The 19402-nt window shown below is 43.3% G+C and overlaps 4 protein-coding genes across 4 annotated transcripts; 1 reads left to right on the top strand and 3 right to left on the bottom strand.

Annotated features, from left to right (window-relative positions):
- Positions 1–234: 234 nt before the first annotated feature.
- Positions 235–7310, bottom strand: LOC135338686 (recQ-like DNA helicase BLM). Its single transcript, XM_064534736.1, has 12 exons — positions 6646–7310; positions 5988–6573; positions 5659–5798; positions 5175–5579; positions 4925–5078; positions 4599–4808; positions 4371–4484; positions 4162–4226; positions 3561–3746; positions 2202–2339; positions 1852–1981; positions 235–1692 (listed from the first exon to the last, which is right to left on the bottom strand). The coding sequence occupies exons 1-12, from the start codon at positions 6762–6764 to the stop codon at positions 385–387; spliced, it is 3555 nt and encodes a 1184-aa protein (XP_064390806.1). The 5' UTR covers positions 6765–7310; the 3' UTR covers positions 235–384.
- A 46-nt stretch (positions 7311–7356) lies between these two features.
- LOC135338688 (HAUS augmin-like complex subunit 6) lies at positions 7357–12197 on the top strand. The gene is made up of 18 exons (XM_064534737.1): positions 7357–7643; positions 7691–7800; positions 7862–7943; positions 8382–8439; positions 8517–8594; positions 8656–8821; positions 8876–8977; positions 9180–9270; positions 9371–9499; positions 9634–9725; positions 9782–9837; positions 9911–9995; positions 10224–10377; positions 10434–10533; positions 10590–10918; positions 11044–11152; positions 11382–11453; positions 11598–12197. Exons 1-18 carry the CDS (start codon positions 7548–7550, stop codon positions 12014–12016), a joined length of 2328 nt encoding a protein of 775 aa, XP_064390807.1. The 5' UTR covers positions 7357–7547; the 3' UTR covers positions 12017–12197.
- An 88-nt stretch (positions 12198–12285) lies between these two features.
- Positions 12286–13771, bottom strand: LOC135338690 (kelch-like protein 18). Its single transcript, XM_064534739.1, has 2 exons — positions 13639–13771; positions 12286–13458 (listed from the first exon to the last, which is right to left on the bottom strand). Exons 1-2 carry the CDS (start codon positions 13705–13707, stop codon positions 12556–12558), a joined length of 972 nt encoding a protein of 323 aa, XP_064390809.1. The 5' UTR covers positions 13708–13771; the 3' UTR covers positions 12286–12555.
- A 38-nt stretch (positions 13772–13809) lies between these two features.
- On the bottom strand, positions 13810–19380 carry LOC135338689 (ceramide transfer protein-like). The gene is made up of 13 exons (XM_064534738.1): positions 19036–19380; positions 18638–18754; positions 18475–18585; positions 18115–18220; positions 17436–17857; positions 17120–17215; positions 16632–16718; positions 16392–16451; positions 16161–16241; positions 15851–16012; positions 14665–14937; positions 14217–14355; positions 13810–14034 (listed from the first exon to the last, which is right to left on the bottom strand). The coding sequence occupies exons 1-13, from the start codon at positions 19378–19380 to the stop codon at positions 13907–13909; spliced, it is 2127 nt and encodes a 708-aa protein (XP_064390808.1). The 3' UTR covers positions 13810–13906.
- Positions 19381–19402: the final 22 nt, after the last annotated feature.

Genomic DNA, 19402 nt, shown 5'->3' with positions numbered 1-19402 from the left:
TGATAGGATTCCCCTTACACATTAAGCCACAAAGAGCTAGCTTGTATCATATACGTACATTGATTGATTGATTGTTTTTGTTTTCAAATTAGGCATTTATTATCACAATAGCTAATAACTTATCTTGCATATTTATTGACCACCTTTTCTTGAACTGATTTTGTACACTCTTTCGTATCATTATTGGGGAATAGTCATTCTGTATTCTGTACAGTCTTAACATGCAGTGCTCTAAATTGTATGAAATTTAGTATTACATAATTATTACGAGCATGATAAACGTTGAGAACAGCGAATTAAAGAAATAATGTAATGTAAAGAATGAAATAAAGCTAAGGGATGATGATAGACATAGTCAGATGGTGAAAGCTATCTAATCTATAATTATGTTCGTTTTGGTTTTGGTTTAGGTGGTGGCATCAGACCAGGTTTACGAGCACTTAAAAATGAGCTAGGGGGTTGCTCAAAAGCGTCTTCATCAGTTACAATATCAGCAACAGTAGCAGCTGGCATTAGAACACTCTGCTTCATCTTGGCTTTCTTGCTCGAGTTCTTTGGTGGTGCATCTCTCTTCCGTTTCCCTCGACCGACTGAAGGAGCATTAGGGGGCGTGTTCTCGCTTTCAAAATAAGGTGATTTCCCCTTGCTTGCTTCACTCTGAACACTGGCAATCTTTGCAGCATATTCACACGTTATTTCGAGAAACAGTTCTCCGTTCATTCTCTTCCAGTTGCTCTCTGTGACTCCATTCACGGCCATCATTCCGTCTTTGTCTGTGGGAAGGTTCTGAGACATCTCTTGAAGGGCCAAACTGGACACTAGAGTCTCCGGATTCTTGAGCATCAATCGAGACGCAGTGATAGTTCTCTGACGTTGTAATACGCTGTAGCATTCGGTTTTTAATTGCTCTTCTTTAGTTTGTCCTTTGTCTACTCCTCCTTTATTGCCTCCCTTTGATGCTTTGCCCTTGATATTCATTATGATGCCGGTGATTTTTCCACTCAAGACATCGTATGCTTTAGAGCCAAGCTTGACGTAGCTCACCACGTTGTCATGAGCACCAATCGTAAGATTCTCACAAAGTATGTCGTTCAAAACTAACATGTGAAGCAATCGTTCCAAATCATGTTTGGACCATTTTTCGCCCCTTCGATAAAGTGGCAGAGAGCTGAGAACACTAGAAATTACTTTGTTGGACACAGAACCTTTCAAAGCACAGGCATATTGGATAAGAGTGTACTGGTCTCTTGTAACTTGCTGAACACTTTGCACGATAACTCGAACAAGCTCCGTCACGTCTTCTTTCCTGTAGGGTGTCTGAGACTGGCAGTTGTCGCACGGTGTGGTACTGTTTTGACACAGCGAAGAATCAAACGTCTCGGCAAAATATTGCAATAGTTGCGCCCGTCTGCAGTCAGTCTCATTCTCGCAATATTGCACCATACGGTAGAGGTTATCCAAGTGTACTCTCTCCTGTTCGCGTCGAAGTTTTTCCAGCTGGATCATCCTGCGAAGTCGTGTCATGTCGGAATAGTTGTAGAAGAGAATGCAACGGGCAGGCAGTCCATCCCTCCCAGCTCTACCAGCCTCCTGATAGTAGCCCTCCACTGACTTGGGCAGAGAATGGTGGATCACGAAGCGAACATCAGGCTTGTCAATGCCCATACCGAAGGCAATAGTAGCACACACCACCTGTGAGAAAAGAACAGGCTTAAATAGAACGTATACAAATCTGTGCTCAATGCAGCATCTAAAGGTAGTTCACAAGGTCGTGTACTGTTGGGGGGCACTCCAAGTAAAGTAGAAATCTTTCTTAAAGACACGTACTGTACACTGTACATGTGGCAATACCTTGCATTGGTCCTCCTGTACCCATCTCTGCTGCGCCATTGACCTCTCCGAGTCCCCCAGGCCAGCGTGGTAACTCAGGGCAGCAACGTTTGCATTGCACAGCTCGTCCGCCATTTTATCACAGTCCTTCCTGCATATATGGGAATAATTTGACATTTATATACGTACATCACTAGCTGTTACAGAAACTACATGTATGATCTTGTGCACAGAAAAAGCAATGTTGATTCTAACATGATTACGGCCGAGTAAAAGTTTAAGACACAAACTTCTAGAACTGGGATAGACAGATCCAGAGGCTAAGCTACAGCTATGAGAAGCTATGGGTGTATAGTGACGGACTGACCCACCTCGACAGACAATAGATGATCCCAGACTGGTCCTTAAAGGAGGTCTTGACAAGGTCTACAATATCCTGTACAGCTCTCTTGGGCTTCTTGGGCACTATGGAATACTGGAGGTTGATACGATTGAAGCTCTGCGTGAACCTGAAAAGAATGGTCTATTATAGAATACTATAATACATATAATTATTATATTAATGGTCTATTATAGAAAAGGAAGGGGATTGGAAACGACCAGGCCTCCCTGTGTAAATGGTTGAAACACTCCGCGTTATGATTTTGCGCTCGCGATTATTTTTGTTTTGACCGTACTCTGGTTGTTTCAACTGTTTCTAGCTCTCCTATCCACTAGCAATCACTCAGAGGCTGGGAGATACTTAGAAAAATACCATTCAAATAGTGTCATCAAAGTTCATATTTGAGAGATAAAAGTAGTTGCCAATTTGACCGTACCATGGATTATAGCCCATGGTCCGAGGCCGAAAAATTACAAATTAGGGCCCCGATGAAATTTTGGATTGAAATACATTATTTGAAAGGTATTTTCCTAAGCTTTCAGAAAATCATAACAATTTTGACATTGGATCAACTGTACTGAAGTTATGGCTGTTGAAAGATGTTCAACTACACCCCCACCCCCTCCGTTCAATCAATTTCTTTCAGCTGCTATAACTTAAATTCTGTCGATCCAAAGATAAAAATATTATGTTTTTCTGAAAGCTTAGAAAAATACCTTTCAAATAGTGTCATCAAAGTTCATATTTGAGAGATAAAAGTAGTTGCCAATTTGACCGTACCATGGATTATAGCCCATGATCCGAGGCCGAAAAATTACAAATTAGGGCCCCGATGAAATTTTGGATTGAAATACATCATTTGAAAGGTATTTTCCTAAGCTTTCAGAAAATCATAACAATTTTGACATTGGATCAACTGTACTGAAGTTATGGCTGTTGAAAGATGTTCAACTACACCCCCACCCCCTCCGTTCAATCAATTTCTTTCAGCTGCTATAACTTAAATTCTGTCGATCCAAAGTTAAAAATATTATGATTTTCTGAAAGCTTAGAAAAATACCTTTCAAATAGTGTCATCAAAATTCATATTTGAGAGATAAAAGTAGTTGCCAATTTGACCGTACCATGGATTATATATAGCCCATGGTCCGAGGCTGAAAAATGACAAATTATGGCCCTAACAAAATTTTGGATTTAAACACATAATTTTAAAGGTCTCTTTCTAAGCTTTCAGAAAATTCCCACAAAATTGAAATCGGATCAATGATACTAAAGTTATGGCTGATGAAAGATGTCCAGCTGATGTCTAGCCCCCTATATAGCTACTCAACCAGCTAAGCAGACCCACCATTTGCAGGAGGAGGTGATGTTGAGCTGATGGAGTACGTCAGCTCTCACTCGAGGAGTGGCCGTAGCAGTGAGGGCCACAATGGGCACACCGGGATACTTCTGACGCAGCTCACACAATCGCTTGTAGTCTGGCCTGAAGTCGTGCCCCCACGAACTGATACAGTGGGCCTCGTCTATCACAAACCTGGAGGGAATAACTAGTTGTACATACATGTAGTGTTTGGTCGTTGCACCAGTACTTGGCATACTATATATTATATTATACATGTATGAGAGGCTATTTGACTGTGTATTGAACGCCAGGTAGTATTTGTTAATAGTTTGGCCATTTCACCAATACTTGGTATACCAACATTAGATATTACAGTAATGGCACAATCTTGAAGAGGCCATACTGTATAGCGGGTAGGGTAAAAGTTCAACTCGAGAAACGGTGGTTTTCGTGAGTGAAAATTTTGTTTAGTCTCGTTGCCTGCCTGCATTCTGGTAAGCCATGCCTACGTTAAAATTTCGTGGAGGTCAGCTTGCCCACGAAAATAACGAATATTTTACCCCATGAAAATTACCCGTTTGACTGTACATTAAACACCACCACTGACCTGGATAGCATGTTTCTGTTGTGCAGTGCTCTCAGTGTGGACTGCAGCTTCATGCTAGCTCCAAGCTGAAGGAATAATAACCGTCATAAGTTGAGCAGGGTTAAAAGTTTGTCAAAGTTTACGGGTGGGGGTATGGGGGCAGTGTACAGTTTGGTATGCAAAAAGACAAGGCTTCAGGGTCAGATATATGAATCAAATAAAACTTGTACCTTCTCTGGAGTGAGGTACAGGAGTTTGATGGTGGGGGTACGGAGGGACAGGGACGAGTAGACCTCGTTCTCCTCACTCTTGGTGATGTCACTCGACAAACAGCGTGCTGGAACCTGCAACCGCAAGAAAGAAAGGATCATCCATATTTAATTGGGCAGTTCGATTGATACGAAAATTACCCGCTATACGGTATAATTATATACATGTATATACATGTACAGTTGTACCTCTAAGCTACATAGTTTCTGCACTTGGTCTTGTATGAGTGAGCGCAGAGGGGAGACGACGACAGTGACTCCGGGGGACACGAGAGCTGGCAGCTGGTAGCAGAGGCTCTTACCCCCGCCTGTTGGCATGAGAATGAAACAGTCCTTGTTCAAAATGACTGCATTGACTGCCTCTAGCTGATTCAGACGAAACTGCTTTAGGCCAAATATCTGAAAAGCAAAAACATTGAAAGTAGATTTCTGATCTGTCACACTTTAAGAGCCTCCAATAAATAGCAGGTAACCAAGGAGACAGGTATTCTGTATCCCGTATATATATTCAGAACCTGTTTGAAGATCTTGAACATGTTCTGTGTGTGAGGGTACTGCCCCCTGAACTCGTGAGCGTTGTCCGTGGGTGTGGCCTCCTTTCTCCTCTCCAGCTGCTTGCTGGGTCCACTAGTCCCGCAGGCCACACTACTACCACCACCCAAAAAACTTCTGCATACGTGAGAGAAATTCAGTGTACAATGTATACATGTCCGTGTATGAGACTCATGTATACCAGTTGGACAGTACATTTGATAATCAACATACCTAGGAGGTGGTCGCTGTGGTGTAGGTCTTGTGGTGGCAATAGATTGTGTAACAGAGGGTGGTCGTCCAGCAGTGGCTACTTCATCACTCTCCATGTCATCCCACTCATCGAAATCATCTCCAATCAAGCAGTCAAAATCGTCATCGAAACTCTCCCTTGTAGTCATCCGACTTCCAACATCAACTGTAAACGCAGCGTCTGATTCAAGCGAAGACTCCATGCCATACGATGCTTGGTGTGTGGGAGGCTTGTAAGGGCTGAGTGAGGCGGGCAGTTGCCGGGGAAATGGAGAGGTCACAGAGGAACAGGATTGGGCGATCGATGATTGGGAAATTGTGGAGGCCGTTAGCGGAGAAGAGGACTGTTGCTGTTGTAGCTCCTGCTCTTGAGCTTGGAGCAGTTTCCTGTACAAAAGAAATAAAATTGCTTGTAAATAATTATTGTCTGACAAAATACTAATAATGTATAGCTATAGTGTTCTACCTCTTGGCTAGTTTTCTCTGAATATGTGCAGCAGCTGTTCCCAGGAGAGAGGAGACGGTAGCAGGTGGTACATCGGAGAGGAGATCACACACGTCATTCATCAGACTGTACAGCTCTCTGTGCACCTCCGCCAAGCCCGCCTGGTGGGGGGGGGGGGGGGGTATGTGTACGTACAAGTAACACATTGTCCAAACATAACATACAGTACACTGCACAGAATGTGATTTTCTGAAAGCTTAAAAAGAGCTCTTTTTGACTACACATAAATTTGTACCATTAATGCTTTTACTGAAGGGGATTTGATTAATGTACAGAGTACAAAATCTCACCTGATGTGCGATGGGAGATGTTAGGTGTGTGTGAGGCTGTGAGGGTGTGAGTGTGTGAGGCTGTGAGGGTGTGAGGCCGATGTGTGGGGTGGACCCTAACAGGCTGGAGCCGGGTGGTTTCATACACACTGGACTATAACTCGGCCTTGACGTCATACTATTGGAATAGTTCTTATGAACTGTTGTTTCCGCTCCAATAGATGATGTTCCTTTGAGTGTGCATGGTTGGGATGATACAGGAGCCACCTTGGCAACTAACGGGTTTTTCCGTTGCTCTTGATAATTGCCAGCTGTATGTGATAATGAAGATGAGGAATTGGCATCGGAGTTGAAGAAGCTAGTTACGCGTATGGATGGTTTCTGATTGTGTGGGGTAGATTCGCATGATGCTTGACTGGTGTTAAATGTGAGGCTTGTTCTTCGCTGATTTGGTGGCAACTGTTGCCTTCCTTGGAAGCTTGGAACAGTATTTGGGATGGACTGTGTAGGTTTGGTGTGTCCGCCATTGGGCTTGAATGGTGGGGTGAACCCTGTCGTTAAGGAACCTGATGATGGAGCAGTCACTTTGTGGAACGTAAACGATTTCCTACATAAGGTATTAATTAACCATGAAAACTTATTGTGCATGTGCATATTATATAATGTAAAATCTACTGACTTTCTTTCAGGTTGTGAGGTTGCTATGGAACTTGAGCTCTCCCTGTTGGTAGACTTGTAGCGGGCCAAATGCTCTTGAAGATTGTTCTTAGGCACTCCCCTGTCTCTCAGAGTAGCCATGGATAAAAATCACTCATTTAAAATTAATAGGTAAAGATGATCAATTTCAAAACTGCGAAGTCTATCCAGTGGATATGCATAATAATTATGCATAATTATTATGATGATCCGTACCACATCCTCATTCATCTTCAGTGCGGCCTTGGATCGAGGCTAAAAGATCCCCTTCCTCCGTTTTTGACTTGTTGCAGTTCACCCATGTAGCGTGTGGGTTATAAACCGGGGCTCCGGAGCTGTAGTGCATGGTGGGAAACTGGTCATCCACTTCCTACTGTCTTTCATTGTGATAGTCAGCAGGAGATCCTGGTGCCTTTCATTAGGTGGCAGCCCTACTACCTTTCATTAGGTGGTAGCCCTACTGCCTTTCATTAGGTGGTAGCCCTACTGCCTTTTATTATTAATTAAGTCCTTCTTAGATATTAATTAAAAATCATTTACTGTAAATTAATGAAGTGTAATTTAGATTGTTGTGTACTGTTTTTGTGTATGTAGGTAGGTAACTGATTTGGATTAGCTACTATTCTGCTATTTTCTGTTACCTTTGCTGTATGCATAAAATTTGTTTAAATAAAAAAAAAAAAAAAAATATGATGATCCGTACCACCTCTCTTCCTACCCCACTTCCAGTTCCGTTCCTGTTCCCTTGCTTCTCAGTGATTCGACTGTACTGCACTGAGACCGAGACTGAGACACCACCAAGCTATACTGCCAGATATATCAGATTCAGGATCAGCTAGCGTTGCCAAACTGTACTACACTGCTACTGCACCACAACTCGACACCATGGCCATGGATAGTACTTGTACGTACAAGCAACTATGGCTGACCAACATGCTTCAACTGGGGCTCAAACCAGCAGCAATCGAGGAACAACTTAAAGTAAGTGTGTTTCTATAAAGCTAGGCTATCATTAATTTATTTCGCAGGTTTCAATAAACGAGGACATGTTTAACCACATCAACAAAAAAGGCAGCGAAATTATTCTCCATTTCCTTCTCTCCAATCTTGAGCCACAACTAGCCAAGCAGAGATTCAGGTGAGACATTACGCTACTCTGTTGCTTGGTTACTATCAATCTCCTCACTCCTTGCATGCAGGGATTGTTGGCCAATCTATGATAAGAAACAAGAGCAAGAGTTTCGGAAGACCTGTGTCAGCTGGGTAGGAGATATTGCCAAGGTAAACAAATTTGCAGCATTTTTAGGCCCAAAATTGATAAATTTGAACAGGTCAGCAATGTAAGCAATTGTACATAGACCTAGTGTGGTTGTCACTGGTTGATACAAACTGCAGGCCTCAACGTAAGCCTCTTCACTACATGTGTTTTTAAAATTGTTACAACCCGTATTACACTATTTACAGGTTTCTAGTCAACAAGTAATATACCTGTAATACGGGTTTGTATGTCTGGGATGTTCATGTATTTTTGTTTGGTATATTTTCCCACATTCTTATAAAGTCACTCATTTATTTTTTGTCCTGATGAATCGCTCAATAGCGAGGAAAAGCTTTGACTATTAATGACTATCTAAAAGCTAGTCATTAGCCAGCTCACAGCTATTTCCAAAAGTACTTCTTATGTACAGTCATCCACTAATGTATTCTTGTGTCTCACAGGAGCATACCAATAGCCAACTGCCGCGGCTGTGTGCCTCTCTCCTTCTCTCTCCTGGAGGTAACCACCTCACACACCCACACACACCCACCCACCCACACACACACACACACACACACACACACACACACACACAGGTGATAGGTACTACATCTTTATTTACAATCTCTCCAAACACGCTCTGCTAATGGGAACACTATCACTAGCTGATCAAAGTGGGTATAATTATACATGACATTTTTATTTACCGTCATGTATATCTGTACTATCTTTCAGACGATGTGTTTGTGAGTAGCTTTCTTAGGAACGGTGTTCAAGATATAGTCCATAAGGACGTTGCTATTGCAGCGATAAAAGCGCATATCGTACGTAACCAGCAGGAAACTGTACAGAGGCTGAGTTTACAGGCAGAACTGAACAAAAAATGGAAGGCCACAGCCAGGTACACACATGACATGTGCCTGTCATTTTATGTGATCTGACCTACACTGTACAGTTGTCTAGTGAGAGAGTACCAGTCTGAGTGCAAGGAAGAGACCCACTTGAAGAAACAGCTGCAATCAGTCAGTGAGGAGCAAAAGTCGAGGTTGACGAAAGGGTGAGAATATAGTAACCAAGGGTGATACCATATATCGGATCGAATGCGACGTTATTGAATTTTAATTTATGCATGCAATTCGCAATAGTTAGAAATGCAATCAGGCTTGTAGAGTGTCATTCGCAATCAACTAACCTCGCATTTGAAACCCGATAGGACGTTATTTGCGTCCTAGTTGTGATTGTGTACTGTGTGTGTGCAGTGGTGAGGGGGCGTGTGGGAGCACTGATGAGAGAACACTGACACTGAGTTCAAAGGTCACTGATATCCAGAGACCAGGACGAATGGACAAGGTGATTTATTCCCATGTAACCACAATCACTAACCACCCCCCTCTCTAACCACCCCCTCTCTAACCACCCCCCTCTCTGACCACTCCCCCTCTCTGTTCAGACACGTGAGATGTGGGGCCAATTGGAGGGCTTCGAGGAGCGAGGTGAGAGATATCGCGAGGTAGTGGCGAGTGTGCTGGAGGGAGGGGATAATCAGTGCACTGTGGATGCCAGAGACATACAGATTCATGTGAGGGGTGTACAGTAGTATCGTACTAGGTTCATCATAGCATGTGATTATTCTGTGTTAATTGAGTTGTGTTTAAAATGAGCCTTATTGTAACACTAGCTGTTGTGCTAACACTCTTCACGGTTGTTATGCAGGTGCCGGATGCTTTGATGCCTGATTACGAGAAGCTGGTGAGGTCAGGGAAAATGTCTCCTCTCTATCAGGACGGTCAACTGAACCTTGTCAGGTGAGCTGTTGCAGCTAGTAGTTATAATAATGATGGCACCTATCCATCCGCTACAGTGTGCTCACACTCTACTGCTGTGCACTGAAAAAGTTCAGAGTCATTTGTAGACTAAGTAAGTTGTTCCTTTCTCCACCAAATCAGCCACTAACAAGACATAATGTGTACGGCCTTCTGTTTTTGTTCAGCTGGACTGCCTGACTTTGATGCTGAGAAGATGGAAATGCTTCTTACACAGCAGAGAACACTGTTGGCCAGTCTCAACCAAATGAGGTGAAATTGGCATCTTCCAAATAATAGGTATCTTTCAGAAAATCGTAATATCGTTGAAATTGGGTGTAGCTGAACGAGTCCCCGAACCATGATTGGATAGTTGAACATCTTTCAACAGCCATAACTTGAGTATCGTTTATCAACATTTATGATTTTCTGAAAGCTTACAAAAATACCTTTTAAATGTAAATTCCACATGGGCTATTTCCATGGTATGTACTCACACAGAACACGGCTGGATGTACTACAAGCTTCTCACACTGTTTCTATATCCAAATGGTTGGCCAAGCTGGAGAAGATAAAATCCCAGACCACACCCACTGCCTGTGTGTTCTACAGTGGCAGACCACCACTCCTGGCCATACCAAAGATTGAATTCCCAGTAAGTCATCATCTTCTTTAGTTACATGTGCTATTTTGTTGCTATGTACCTGACAGCCACTGGAGCTCCTGCCTCCCACCCCTGAGCCACGGACAAGGCCACACCCACATGACCACACTCACAAACTGGATCTGATGCCGAGAGCAGGACGAGAATGTGAGCATACTTCTATTTTGAAATTCTTCTGATATCCTTTTTTTTTATAATCCCAGTGTCCACACCAGAGGCAGTCCACAACATATCACAGAGTGTACATCGTGCTGCATCCAAAACTGCTGACATCGGCAAACCAATGAGATCTAAGATCCCTGTACTCTGCCCTGTATCCAACAAACAGCCGACACAGAAGGCACTGCACAAATGCGCTAAACTGAAGAAGGCGATACCATCCACAACTCACGACAGTTTGGCGAACACACCTAAGCTATCCTCCTCTCGTTTTGTGAAACCTCCAGCCAGAAGTCTGGCCAAGGACCCAGTCCGTACCAACCCAGCCAAGAGTCTTCCTTCAAGCACAGTGTATGACAAGCTAGCAGACCAGGTTTGGCATAATGATCGCTTTGTAAAATTGATGTTCTAGAAAATAATGCTGACCATGCACAGTTATGTACAGTTGATTGTTGCATGTACGTACATTGATACTAGTCTCTGTTGCTCCACTAACAGATTGCAGAGATGGTTAGTTCCCAATCAGAGGAGCAAATGTTGTTGGATCCCTCTCCAGTCGCCTCCCTCGAGGAGCTTCATTGTGTCACTGACACAGAGGCCGCTCTGGGTATGTGCATGTACTATAGTGTATAATTATGTACTCCCTTTCAAAAACTGCCTGCTGTAGAGTTGATCTTTCCAACGTCCTGTCCATTATCTAGTGTTTGCATGCAGTTGTGTACTGATCATACAACATTGCTGTGTTCTCCCTTTCTTTGTGTGCCCTCATTAATGTTGTACGCTATATAGACAATAATGGCTTATGTGTGGTAACTGTGAGGCTATGTGCTGTACAGGTACGAGTGCTTTCGTGTCCAAGGATTGCATTGCCAGAACTCCTCTCACCAAATCCAAGCCATCTAGAACTGGTAGGCAATCGCCATGCATCCCACAAACTGTGTCTTACTTACAGTATAAGATCACTCAGCTTTGTATTATAGCATAATTATGGTACAATGTGGTATAGTAATTATAGCCAACGCCCCCTCCCACCCACACACACATGCACACAGCATCACTGGAGAGCCCACTAGCTACTGGGGTTGCTACGAACTCTCCTCAAGTGGCCACTCCCATCTACCGATCACTGACCACGGCCGTCTCCTTTCAGACCACACCCACTGCTGCACTACTCTCTGTACAGACGCCCCCAGACATATATAACATGACTCCTGATGACATCACTACTTACGATATCTCTCCAACCCCCAGGAGAAATTTCGTTGATCCAACCACCTCAGGTACTACTCAAAAAGGAGAAGATCTAATGTCCTTCGCCACGCCCCTCAAGCATCCCGATGTACCACACCACAATCTCATATCGTTCCTTACTCCAGCTGCTCACCCGTCAACACCCGTGTTACCTGACAACACCTGGATTGTAGACATTGAGCCGCCCACCCCCTGTCCCGATGATTTCACCTTAGCATGAGTGCGTGCGCTTATATGATCATACTTATTTCAATTTAAATTTCTTGATTCTATTATTTATGGATTTGTTCTACTAGAGCTAGCTATACTATACCATAATTATGATCATACTTATTTCAATTTTAATTTCTTGATTCCCTGTATATATATTATTTATGGATTTGTTCTACTAGAGCTAATCATTCTAATTAAGAAATATTGCTCACTTTCACAAATCTGTCTAGTACTCCAATTAACCTCCGCTAGCCTCACAGGTCACCATAGCTGATCCTGACAGTACGTAACCAATACTACAGCTGTACGTTAATTATGGTAGCTATCGTAATGTATTGCCTGTGTCGTGTGAACACCGTGTTGTTGGTTGTATATACGAGTTTGCAACAGCAAATAATTATAATAAGTTAATTTGAAATTGAAAACATAAATAACATTGCATGATAAAAAAGCAGAATAGGCTAATTTGAAAAGAAAATGAACAAAAAAGAGGATACATAGGAAAGAAGTGCAAAATAATGTGTGTATAAGAAACAAAAATGAAAGTCATAGCCATGTACCAAGGGCAGTAACAGCTGTCACAATAGCAGTACACATGGTGAAGTCACAGCGGGGTGCACTCAGTGAGGTCATGTTAGACCATCTGTCTTGTTCAGGATCGTAGCTCTCCACCGAGTCTAACATATTCTTTCCATCGTAACCACCAGCAACGATCAATCTTCCACGAAAACACGCCACGGCCGGACTGTTCCGTGGATTAGCCATTCTTTCGATGAGCGCCCATTGGTTGGTATCCGGACAGTAATACTCGGCACTATTGAGATAGTCGCTCCCATTATATCCTCCCACTGCATATACTCGTCCGTTCAGCTGGGTCACACCAGGTCTGCTGCGAGCAATCTTCAAACCAGCCACCTCCTTCCATTCTGGATATGAGTCATTCGTGTCCAATCTCTCCACCCAGGAAAGTCTCTTTCTTCCAATAGCTCCGCCCACTGCGTATATGACACCGTCGACAATTGCAGCTCCAAGGAATGATCGCGGTGCTTGCAGAGACGGTCCCTTTCTCCACGAGTTATTACATATATCGAGAACATCGACCGTGGCAACGTCTTGATTTCGTACCATCCCTCCAACACAATAAATAGACCTCGCACCATCGAACACAGTTCCAAAATCGCTCCTCGGTGCAGTCATAGGTGGGCCACTTGACCACACCTCCATCACAGGCTCTAGTACGTCAACCGTGTCCAATCGAGAATGACCGTTGAGACCCCCCATGGAGTAGAGCTTACCCCTCGCAGAGACGAGGCCGCCATGTGCCCTCCTAGAGGGTAGAGGAGCACAGGAGACCCAGTCGGTACAGCCCGTGTGTTTCTCCACTGTGTTGAGGGTGGCTTGACTGGACACTCCCCCCACGCTGAACAATATCTCGTAGTTCATCATCATCTGTGTGTGCATGCACAGAGTAGGGTGTGGATTAATGTATGATCACTATTAATTATTATTAGTACGTGCTAACTATAGTAAATCTAAGTTACAAACTGACAGGCTAGACATATACATGCATTGCAAAAAAGGATAGCTTGCTAGAATCTTACTGTAGTAGTTAATACTTGTTTTACTCACCAGAGAGAGACTGATATATGGACTTGACAAAGGACAGCACGTACGGACACAGCTAGAGCACATGTACATTCAAATCTAGTTTCATTTAACACCTTTTGATAGTATCTTATCACCTTCAATAGTGTTTTAGCACTTACGATCTTTACTTTCTACGCATGCGCATTAGAGATATAAAAAAAAAAAAGAAAAGAAAAGATATTGACAATAATGTCACAACACTGAACATACCACATACAATCACACAATAATTATACAGAAATACAATAAGTTATAATGAGAGCGGAGATTTAGATAGATTGTTCTGACAACATTCACTAAATTTCTTCAAAAATTTACACACTTCGCGTTTTCCTATCGCCCTGACAACAGACGGAGGGGCCCAGCCGCCAGGGTTCACTGGAGGAGGGGAGAAATCAGTTTATCAAATATTCCATACTGTCTCTTATTATAACATTACTTGAGAGTTTAGCTAATAGGGCAATTAACACGTGATAAACTTGATGAAAAATTATGTAAGCATAAATAAACACAGGCATCTATGTACCGCAGGCATCTATGTACCGCAGGCATCTATGTACCTTGCACCGCATAGTGTATTTTACAAGTGATGTCGTCGCGTGTGAGCTCTCTCTCCTTGCCAGGTTCAACCTTCCTGTTGGCAATGGTTTGACACACTAAACCGGCGTGAAGAGTTGCACGAATCAGCTTGCTAGTAGCCTGCAGAGACAGGCATGAGGACTGAAACACACGTAAGCATCAATAGATGTACATGGCATATGCTGGTAGAATAAGACTGTGTACATAGCAGTAATTATATGCAGAGATTGTGTGTATGTACACAGTGTATACGACTTAAAATAACCCTTTCTACATTAACTAAACATTGTGTACATCAGCTGATTGTAGTTGAAGCTAGTCAGTACATTACAGAGAACAGCTACAGTACATATGTGTACTGTTAATGCTAAAACAAAAAAATGCACTAATTAATAAGTTAGTTATCAGGTGTGAAACATGTGCACATACCGGAACGCTATCATGATCCATCGAGAAGTTACACACCATCCAGGTATGGCCGATCATGTTCTCCGGTTGTGGGGCTCCGCTGAGAGTGCAAAGGTGAGAACAGAACAAGCTCTCCCTCTGTGTTGAAGGCCACACCCTCTTATGTAGCTGGTGGAACACAATAGTGTCCTCGGCCAATGTTTCCACAGTGTCTACTGACTCCAGCGTGCCCTCCCATTCCAAACGAGTTTCTTTGTCAAAGAAGAAGTTGGTCACCTCTTGAGCAGAGATGCCCTGCAAGAGAAACCATGGGTAGGATGATAAGTAGGTGATGTAATGTCTATAGGGACTTGTTAAGGTTAGGGTATTGTGATCACTCATGAATATTTATGAGTTTAATTCTGTCAGCTTTTTCTCTTTTGCAGGTTCAAAGAAGTCTGCTGTACTTATATTGTATGATTATCAACTCTATTGCTATTGTTTTGTGTGAGAATGCCATGATTATGAAGATGCATGAATGAGAAAAGTGGGCATCAAAACCGCAAGTATATAGACTATTTTTTGCGTCAATTTATAAGAGCAGTAAGTACTTTCAGCAAGCTTTATTGGTATCTATATGTAGCTAAGTACCTTCCAGAGGGCCAGACGAAGAGATATTTGTTGTAAAACTTCATACGAGCGAGTAAAAGCTAAGAGTAGACGGTAAGTATCTAAAAACACGCTTGATATTTCGATAGACAGGAGGATAGCTCCAACCAGATTGACTTTTTTCAAAATTTCTCTTCGTCTGGCCCTGCCCCTACCTTTCTTTAATTGGATAGAGCCCTCAGTTGAAGATTCCCGGGTTTATCCATGCTAAAAATTGACGCAAGAAAACTCCAGTACAACTTATCTGATGCTACACTAAAAACATAGCGATAATGATATTCATACTCCATAAATATCGCGGGGGTGAAACACAATACCCTAACCTTAACATGTTGTCAACATAACATTTTAGAGATAGAAGTTATACAGACTGACCTCCACCCTTACATTGTGCATAAACAAGAGCCCTCCTACATAAACGAGGTAGCCCCCTGACTGACCCCCTACATAAACAAGAGAGCCCCCCTGATTGACCCCCTACATAAACAAGAGAGCCCCCCTGACTGACCCCCTACATAAACAAGGGAACCCCCCTGACTGACCCCCTCCCCCTGCGTACCTTTGCGTGATAGTGTGCCTTGAGGGGGTCCACCACTACACCGTCCTCCTCCAGCTCTCGTCTGTGTACTGTCATGTCACCGTCCTGGTGCACTAGGGACCACACGTCAGAGTCAACTGGCTCAAAGATGTAGCAAGCATACTGACTTGTTCTGTCATTCACCTGCGAGCACACACACGGTATACTGATACAACCACACAGTGAGAGGAAAGTATCGGGATACTGTTTTAGAGCTACAAATAAAATAATGGCTACATGTAGGAGAACAAAGAAAACTGGACAAAAGAAATATTTTGGTTATGTGGCTCACCAGTTGTGATAGTCTGTGTTTAACCCCTGATAGTGACTTGATGCTTATAGCGCTGAGGTCAAAGGTCTCCTCCTCTCCATCCTGTATAGTGTAGGACAAGAGCTGATGCAAGTACTTCACAAATTACCTTGGAGCTGATGCAAGTACTTAACAAATGACCTTATAACAAGGTCATGCGATAGCTATGTACAATGCAAATATGGAGCATTCTGGTATATCAGGTTTACTCACTGTGGTAGATGCTGTTCCGTTAGCGACCACTGCTCCAGCAGTAGACGCCTGCTTCGAACCCTGCACCATAATACAGTTATTACAATGTGTTGTATACGATACAATTATTTACCACTAATGATTGTTACATGGCAATATAATTACACACAAACACTGCTATGCAGTATATACACAGGACTGCACCAGCCACTCTCTCTGTGTATGTATGCAGTGTATAATCACATGCACAGAGTAACTCACAACTGTGTGCTCAATCTCATCATCTTTGTAGGCCATTTCCAGAGCATCGAAGAACTCGTCCTCATTGAGAGCACTGTGGGGACCCTCCTGCAGTAACAGGGGGTGGAGTGGGTGACAACCATTCATATAATATGTAGCTACTAGGACTAGCTCTGTTATACGTCATCTGTACAACACATTGTACAACGTGTACAAGCTAGAATACTAGTACATGCACTGGTCTTGAATAAGTGGTAGAGTATATATAGACACCCTGTGCTCTACACTGGACTGCTCCAGAGGCTGGCCACGAACTGACACACTCATAGTTAGCTAACTCAGCTAGCTATAGTAGCTACAGCTCCAACCACAAGCCCCACTTAGCACTCTGGACATAACAGGATGTTAAATAAATCACATGATATAGTGATAGTTTGGCAGTGTATACATGAATTCCTGTGGTCATTACCCAGGCCATGTGTACAGCACATGCCCACCCACCCACTTACCTCAAAGTCTGGTCCAGCATACTTGAAAGCTTCCACTCTGGGACCGTTCATGGCTGCCCCAGCTGCTGACTCGGCTCTGGCACGACGTTCTTGCTCCTGCATGGGAGGGTAGTTAGAATGTACAGTATAGTGCATATAATGGGATACTGCAATACTTTGATGTGGCTTTGAATAAAGGACCCGTGAATAATGCTTAGTAGGCAAAATAAAGACACACACAATGTACATCTGCTTCACCTTCTAATTTGACATTTGTATACGTGCATGGGGAAAGGGTGCACGGGGAAAGGGAGCGTGAGTTGGTAAGAAGGTGTACCTTCTCAAACTTCCTCTGCCAGCTCTCCTCTCTCTTGTTCATCATGTCAATGCACTGAGACAGTGTTGTCACAAGCCCAGTGGTGGTGGCCTTAAATGTGACAGCTTCTGCTCGAATATCCAGTGAGTTCACATCAAAGGGGCTCCCCCCACCCACGGAAAATGGCCGGGACTTTCCCCCACGAGGGACTTGTAGGGCGCTCTGTGGTCTGAAAGCGAAAGGGTCGCTACCAGTACGTCTGTGTCCGCCGGTCATGGGTGTAAAGCGTGAGGGGAGTGGAGAGTGTGAGGATGGTGGGCGTGTATCTTTTCGGGTCACTGGGGACGAAGGGGTGGAGTTAACCACACCCTCTTCTGGAATCTTGTCTACTACTATGGACTCGGAACTATTGAATACTCCGTTGGTTATCTCAGTACGACCACCTATAGAGATTATTATTATTATAAAACTTGTACATACTAATATTTATTATCTGATCATGAATTATCGATATCGTATTCACATGGTGCTACACACAGACACTATTCATGATAAACTTTGCACAATTCGACAGCTGTATTTAGAGACAACGTTTACAGACCACATAATCATGGATGACTATCAATATTATAGTATGAGCAACCAGCTACTGGATATTTGGTGTTATAACAGTATTCCATGAATTCAAAACACAACTCACTTTCGCTGTTGACCTCAAAGTAAGCTTGAAGCAGGTCAACCTGCCGGCAGACTATCTCTCTGTAGGTCTCCAGCTCTGATAGTTTGCTACGAAGATCATGGGTGACCTGTGAATAAAGTACAAGTAAGCCATTCATCTGGTGAGTACTTCAAAATAAATAGTTCTTCAAACAGTAAGCTTCCAACACTTACGTAGGAATGCAGTAACTAAGCAACACATCCAGTCTCGGAACAAGCATATACACACTAGATGCTTGTTCCTACAAGACAGGACTTGAATGATTTAACACTCAGGAATGCGTAACTAAGACAACACATGGGTATTGGAACCAGCACACCCACACTTGAGTATAGTACATACCTGGTTCTTGACAGAGCACACAGAGGCTTGAGACATTGCAGACAGTGACAATGCTGAGCCTTGTCTCTGTAGTGGAGTCAATGAGCCTGGTCCATTCTCCAGGACAAACCTCTGCACACAATGACAAGTGGGTCTGGGAAGATGTCGATAAGCACAGACCTACCTTGCTGTTTTCAATGGCGTCTACCCAATTTTGTTTATCCTCTTCTGAAGAGGCCCTCAGGAAAAATGTTGAGCCATGACCTCGTATATCGAATCTCAGGGCATCAAATTCGTGAAGCTGAGATTTTGGAAACAGAAAATTAAAAGATACATAAGCATTCCTTTCATCTCATTTGAAATGCAAACCTCAATAGAATAACCACAAGTCAACCACTAACGCTATACACAATGGACCACATTATAGGCTGTGTACACCCTATTCTACTAGTTGAGGTCAATTAGTGTAACGTCTCTGCTTTTTTGTTTAGGTTGTATACAGTGTCGCCCAAAATAATATGCAGCGTGCCAACATGTACATGTAGGGTGTGGTGTGCATACTCTAACAAATAGATAATTCACCGCTATCTTGGTTTTGTGCAAGCTGATGGATCCTCGGCAGCCGTATTGAGAGTCTGTCTCAGACTTGAAATATGAGAGCAGGCCACCATCGAGCATAAAGTAGCGTTCTTGCCAACCGTGGATGTAGTTGGTCCATTTACTGAGTGAACCCTTCATGTTTGGAACCTGGGGCATGTCCTCTTCCTCAGAACCTCCCCCCATATCATCTGGATCACTCTCATCCAGTTTGGCCTCCAGGGGAGTGTCATCCTCCATATGTAGCCCTCTGTCCAGCTCAGAGTCGAGGCTCTCACTGCCACTCATTCTGGTTATGCCACCGAGGAGGTTACGGACCATTCGAGCCATACTCTAGTCTAGCCTCTTACAG

The sequence above is a fragment of the Halichondria panicea genome, chromosome 7, assembly GCF_963675165.1.
Source record: "Halichondria panicea chromosome 7, odHalPani1.1, whole genome shotgun sequence".
NCBI lineage: Eukaryota > Metazoa > Porifera > Demospongiae > Suberitida > Halichondriidae > Halichondria > Halichondria panicea.
The sequence above is the reverse complement of the archived record's forward strand: the minus strand, read 5'-3'. Positions and strand labels throughout refer to the sequence as shown.

Bases quoted from the DNA above. Each gene is read 5' to 3' on its own strand.
- LOC135338686 (XM_064534736.1), bottom strand. From the start codon at position 6,764: ATGGCTACTCTGAGAGACAGGGGAGTGCCTAAGAACAATCTTCAAGAG. The intron at 4,809-4,924 runs GTTCTGAATATA...TTTGCTTTTCAG, and splicing joins TGTTCAAGATCTTCAAACAG to ATATTTGGCCTAAAGCAGTT. The intron at 1,693-1,851 runs GTATTGCCACAT...CTTTTCTCACAG, and splicing joins TACAGGAGGACCAATGCAAG to GTGGTGTGTGCTACTATTGC.
- LOC135338688 (XM_064534737.1), top strand. From the start codon at position 7,548: ATGGCCATGGATAGTACTTGTACGTACAAGCAACTATGGCTGACCAAC. The intron at 8,440-8,516 runs GTAACCACCTCA...ACACACACACAG, and splicing joins TCTCCTTCTCTCTCCTGGAG to GTGATAGGTACTACATCTTT. The intron at 9,726-9,781 runs GTGAGCTGTTGC...CATCCGCTACAG, and splicing joins GGTCAACTGAACCTTGTCAG to TGTGCTCACACTCTACTGCT.
- LOC135338690 (XM_064534739.1), bottom strand. From the start codon at position 13,707: ATGTACATGTGCTCTAGCTGTGTCCGTACGTGCTGTCCTTTGTCAAGT. The intron at 13,459-13,638 runs GTGAGTAAAACA...ATGCACACACAG, and splicing joins CATATATCAGTCTCTCTCTG to ATGATGATGAACTACGAGAT.
- LOC135338689 (XM_064534738.1), bottom strand. From the start codon at position 19,380: ATGGCTCGAATGGTCCGTAACCTCCTCGGTGGCATAACCAGAATGAGT. The intron at 18,586-18,637 runs GTAGGTCTGTGC...CATTGTGTGCAG, and splicing joins ACGCCATTGAAAACAGCAAG to AGGTTTGTCCTGGAGAATGG. The intron at 16,719-17,119 runs GTAAGTGGGTGG...CTGTTACTGCAG, and splicing joins ATGCTGGACCAGACTTTGAG to GAGGGTCCCCACAGTGCTCT.